General features: G+C 40.0%; 1 gene segment (V, D, J or C); it reads left to right on the plus strand.

The window, feature by feature from the left end:
* Window positions 1-332: 332 nt before the first annotated feature.
* LOC105106275 (T cell receptor alpha variable 19-like) lies at window positions 333-3,338 on the plus strand. The segment is given in 2 exon segments: window positions 333-584; window positions 1,024-3,338. Coding segments are annotated over 2 exon segments (417 nt in total).
* Window positions 3,339-6,204: the final 2,866 nt, after the last annotated feature.

A 6,204-nucleotide genomic window follows, 5' to 3' on the forward strand; every position in this document is an offset into this window, starting at 1 on the left:
CTTTTTATCTGGTGTAAGTCTCCCCAGAAACCAATGCCTTGGAATGTAGGAAGAAAAGTTACGATGATTGAGAGTGAACAGTTTTATCTTCCTGCCTGGAAGATAATAAATTTGTGAGCTTAAATCATTGTAGATTTTGGCTGCAGATCAAAAAAAAAAAAAGCATAGAAAATCATGGGTGACCATTTGTTCTCAAAAGTCACCATAATCATAATAAATTTTATGTGTCATGTAACTTTAAGTCCACCTTAGATCCCCTGGCTGCATATGGCAAAAGGTAGATTGCAGCTCTGACATATCTGTTGTCAATCTAATTACAATAAGTCTAAAGAGGTAGGTTAGAATAATCAACCATGTCAACACGCTACGCCATGACACAGGCAACCGGAGACCAGCAAGTTTCATTTCCTGTTCCGGTGCAAAGCATCTCACAGCTCAGTGACTGGGCACGCGCCCTGTCAGACACAGGCCAGGCATTTAGACCTGAATTTGAGAGAGAACACAACCCATTTCCCTCAGAGGAAGAGCTTCCGACATGCGGTTCCCTGGGCTGCTGAGAGTCGTCATAGCGTCCGTCTGCCTTGGTAAGGCTGGTAAGGATGGCCGCGGGCAGTCTCAGGCTCCTCTCGGCTCCCACGCTGGGCGCAGGGCAGCTCACTATTTCTGGTGGGGTCTAGGAGAGCTGAGTAGTGGGATTGGTGGTGGATTCAGAACTCTTAGTCCTACATCTGCTCCATACAGTCTGCTGGGTACCACCAGGAGAATCAACCGAATTCTTTCTCTCTCTCTCTCTATATATATGTATTTTTCCCTTTGTCTTTGTGCTTAATGTTATCAAAGCAACTCTCCTGATTGACATTTGTCCAGCTGCACACGTCTAACAGCAATCAATAGTAAGTTTGCACTAGAAAAATCTTGCTTTCAAATATTGCACCCTGTAGTCTCTCTCCCTCTGTAAATATATATATATGTATGTATGTATGCAATCATGTATATGTATATATAAATTTTTTTCCCCTCCAGGATCTGTCAAAGCCCAGAAGGTAACTCAAGACCAGCCAGCAATTTCTAGGCCGGAGAAGGAGGCGGCCACCTTGGACTGTGTATATGAAGCTAAAGGTTACAGTTATTATTTACTCTGGTACAAACAAGCAGCAAGCGGGGAAATGCTTTTCCTCATTCATCAGGAGTCTTACAATGAGCGAAATACAACAGAGGGTCGATATTTTTTGAACTTCCAGAAATCGGCCAGTTCCATCAGCCTCACCATCACAGCCTTGGAGCTCGGGGACTCAGCGGTGTATTTCTGTGCTCTGAACGACCACAGTGATGTGGATGCCTGTGGGAGCCCCACGGAAACCTCAGGTCTCAACGTGATCCCCCAGCTGTGAACACCTGGTTGAGAATCGCACCGTGGACAGAAGAGGGCAGAGGCTGTGCCATTGGGGGAAGGGGGGTTAGAAGTGGAAAATTCATGCTAAGGGAAATGCGATCTGTGTAGCTCAGGGAATCTCTCTCTGATACATAGTGTCATTCATCTAAAGCATCTTTAGTTTCACTTCTTTATCTTGAAGTAGATCATTTGGCAAAGTATTTTTTAAACTTTTTTATGGTGATTACATATTTTTAAATTCAGTACTATTTGGCCAAATATACACCTGAACTGTTAGACTTTTAGGTTCACTGCACAAATACTGATGCATATTTACTTATATGAAGGCCTTTACTTACACTTTAGATTCTAATGACTCCAGATGGCCTCAGTTTCAGACAATTTTGCACCAAATACGTGCAGAATAGCTGTCACATAACATCTAAAACAGCAATGTCTCTGTGTTGCTGTTGGATAATGTTAGGTGGGAGTTACCCTAGTGGATTTGTCTCCATCTGGAATTCCAAAAAGGAAGACAGTCCTCCTTGTATAAGGATTTTCTGCCCCTACTGTACAAATAACAATGATCCCAATACAGGACAATTTTCCAGAAAAGAAAGCATGAGTGTGTGTGTGTGCGAGAGTGAGAGAGAGAGAAATAGAGAGAGAGAGAGAAACAACAGAATTATGTAGCCAAGTCATCAGGAAATTAACTAGTTAAACAGTTAAATTTTGTAAAACACACATATTGGAAGAATGTAACTCAAGTCTTCCAGAGACAACTTTTAATGAAGAAAATGGATATAAGCAGTTTACAAGGATGTAGATGAAAGAATTGAAACAAGAAAAATGTGTCCTAGAGTGTGGCGCAGGAAACTGTATTGGTGAGAGTGACTCAAAAGAGGATTCCCAACATTCAGCAAAAAAATTAAAAGCACAGGACCTAAAATATTCAATTATCCATCTTGTTTAATGTTTACTTCAATCTATTTGTACTTCTGAAGCACGAAGATGCTTCTAAGGCATTTTGGAGAAGGTGGCCTAGCAACGCAAACTGGCGCCAGTGTGAAGTCATGGTCCCTAATCGCTACTTGATCCCTAACATCCCCCAAATCACATCCTGTTTCCTTCATCACTGACATATCTCACCACAACAGCTATTTTAAAATTTCTTGATCATCTCATATCTCTAATTCTTCTAATATCATCTTTAGAATATTTTGCCTATAAGTAAATAAATGCCATTGGGAAGGAGAGCATTGTGTGCCCATAACTTGCTTTGTGCCTCCTTTGAGGTCACCTGAGCTGACCTCTTTGTGGACATAGTAATTACATTTATACTTGAAAGATAAAGAGGAATTTTTCGGGGTTATTCTGTACTAAGTTCTTATCCAGAATGACCTTAGCAGGGCACACAGGGTATTTCTAGATTATTCATTGCAAATAAACCAGGATTTGGGGGAACTATATTCCACATCTTGTAGTAACCTGTAGTGACAAAGAATATGAAAAGGAATATATGTGGGTACATGAATGACTGAAGCATTATGCGGTACACCAAAAATAGACACAACATTGTAAACTGACTATACTTCAATAAAAACTAAAAATTAAAAAAACCCCAGAATTTATGGACCCGGGATATACCTGATTGGAAATGGGAATTAACTAATGCAGGATCTCTAGGAACGCGATCAGCAAAGGTATAAAACCTGAACGATCACAAGCCTAAATGGCTCCGTGCTGCAGGCTGTGCTGCTGCCGTGACGTTTGCCCTGCTGCACCCCAGTCTGTGCTGCTGTTGAGAAAGGGGCTTTAGGAAGCTTCGTTGGAAGATTTAGGACCTCCCAGAGGCAGACTGACTCTGCCGCTCTGTCTTGTTTGTAGCCTTGTTCTCGGGAAGCCCCCGTGTGTCTCCTCCTGGTCACTGCCATCCTTCCAGGGAAACCACAATCCCATGGATAGATTGGCTTTGTCCATTTTTGAACACTGTACAAATAGGATAATATAGTTTGGATTTTTTTCTTGATACAGTTTCTTCTCAGTATTATGTTTCTAAGATTCATACATGTTTTGTGCAGTTTAGTTGGTTTATTCTCATTGTTGCGTGAATATATCACAGTTTATTTACGTATCTGCCTTAATGGTTCTTCGGACTCCAGGGACTCGTTTCAAACTCTTTGAGCCAATCTTTTGAATCTTCCCTAACTTAGCTTGAGGAAGATTGAAAAAGATACACCACGACAGCTTCACTCCTATTCTCTCTGACTCCTCTGTGAATCATCAGTTTTCTCATGTATCGTCACTATGGATAATAGGCTAAGGAAAACAAAAAAAAAGGGCTTCGTGTATGTTTTGCAAGCATCTCCAAACATGTTTGTTTGTGGTCTCTCTTCACGTGTTCTCATGTATTGAAATCTCTCTCCAAAATCCAAGACAAAAGGGACTGTTGCAATTAATGTTTTTTGCAATTAATATGTTTTCACATACCTACACTGATATCAATACTTACGTATAGACTTAAAAATTCCTGTTGTGCCTATCACTGCGAGCGCCATAGGGCCAGGAAGCAGGTTTGCATTGCATATTACACAGTCCGTGGCACAGAGTGGTTGCACATTAAATATTTGTGGATCAAAGAAGAATTAATTAATTGATACATACCATCAACACATACAGAGCTTCTACCCTTTGCATGCTGCTAGATAATTATGGATCAGTTATTCTTGCATCTGGCCATGTCTCATCACCATGAGAACATGCCTTCTGTTTGCATGTGCCATCATTCCCCTTCCTGTTGGTACAGATTTTCCTCATATGCCACTATTTCTGGGTTTGCAATTTAGATGATCTCCCTCTTACTGGCATTGACAGTCATTTATTACTTGAGTCTGTAGGACGGTATATAACTCATTTTCTTGTGGACTTGGAATTCTTCTATTGGCGCATGCCGATTCTTCTAGATTTCAGCTGGTGATGACATCCCCCGCTGGATTGTTGCTTTTCTGTTTTCACTTCTAGAGCTTTTATCTTAGAATTTCAGCCTTAAATATTTACTTCCTGTGGCTAGAGATAGGAGCCCTGTAAAGCTAAGGATGGTAGTGGATGGAGCGGCAGGCAGTGGTACAGGCTGAAACAAACTCACAGCTAACTTAGTTCTCTTTGAGCCCTAATACTTTTCCTTTCCATCCTCATGTCTGGGGCACAAAGGACGTGGCCTTTGTACAGTAGATGCTCTCCACACACTAGATGTTGTCCGTGATCCAGTCAGATGGAGTGAAACTCTCTGTTGTCCTTTACCTTTACCATTCCCATGACTTGCTGTGACTCCTTGTATATTTTTTTCTTTCATGTCTAGTGACCTGGGCTTGGGGTGGATACTTCCTACTACTGGGAATCTTAAGCCCTAAGACAGAAAAACCCAATGTGCTTGTTTTTCTAATTTTCTGATTCTGATTCCAAAGAGTGAATTACTTCAATCAAGGGCACTTGTAAGCTCCTGAATTCTCTATCCTTAAGAAAACTGTTAGACAGTTTTATCCCCAGTTGTAACATTGACCCTTTCAGAATCCTCCTATGAGCACACAGTCAGGGCTCTGCCCTGGGGCCAGCGGGAAGGAGAGTCACTTCATCTTGGGGGAAATGAGCAATTTGACCTTGGGATGGTGACTGTGAATAAAACTTAGATGGAATCATGTAATTTCAGCAAAAAGTAGTAACAAGATGAGGGGATTTTCATTCTTGGGACAATTTGTAGAGAATATTCTCTTCTTTAAGAAACACATGCTCAATTATAGTAAAGAAGTTACAGACAAGGAAGGAAAATCTCACTTTTGGTTCAGTTTGATGACTTACAGATGGATAGGCATTTTTCTCGGAGAATTTTAAAGTTTAATGCTGTGAACATCAGAAAAGATTACAGTTATCTTTGACTGTAAGATAGATGTAACCATTTTCCAAATCTATACTAGAAAACATTGCCCTGTAATTCAGGACAGAGGATTCCAGAAGCTGATGAGTTGAGAAGGGTTTGGTTTGGGTGCTATATTTTTAACTTTACTTTGTAGATAGAGAAATTATAATCAGTATGAGAGGGAAATTTTCAGGCTCAAAGGATAAAAGGATTTTTCACTCTTCTATGGGAAGTGTTGCTTTGAGCTTGTTACTTGATCACAGCAAGCAGGAAAAGCTTAAGGCACAGATAATGGCATTTCCTCTTTTAAAAAAATCTTTTAAATATGCATAATAAAGATGAACTCAAAATGGACCATGCTTGGTGGTGATACCCTTGCTGATTTTCCGGGGATTTGCTCCACCAGTTGTGGAGAGCGGGGTATGGGAGTGTCCAACTATAACTCTCTCTAGATTTGTCTGTTTTTCTTTTTACTTCTATCAATATTTTTTTGCACTTATTTTCAGCTCCGTTAGCTGGTGCATACACATTTAGCATTGTTATGTCTTCTTGGTAATTTATCTTCTCATCAGTATATAATGCTCCTCTCTGTCTCTGGTCATTTCCTTCTTTCAGAAATCTATCTACTTTACCTGATATAATATAGCCATTACTGCTTTCCTTTGATTAGTGGTTGCATGATCTATCTTTTCCCATCCTTTTCCTTTCAAGATGCCTGTGTCTTATTTGAAATGAGTTTCTTGTAGTCAGCTGTAGTTGGGTCATATTTTTAAATGCACTTTTTGTCTAACTTGTCATTTTATTGATGTATACAGATCCATCTCTAGTTTGTGTATGTAGATAATTTGCATTTAATGTCATTGATATTTTAGGGCTTAATCTTCCATTTTATTTGATTTTTTTTTTGTTCTCACTGTTT

Source organism: Camelus dromedarius, chromosome 5 (genome assembly GCF_036321535.1).
Source record: "Camelus dromedarius isolate mCamDro1 chromosome 5, mCamDro1.pat, whole genome shotgun sequence".
Lineage (NCBI taxonomy): Eukaryota > Metazoa > Chordata > Mammalia > Artiodactyla > Camelidae > Camelus > Camelus dromedarius.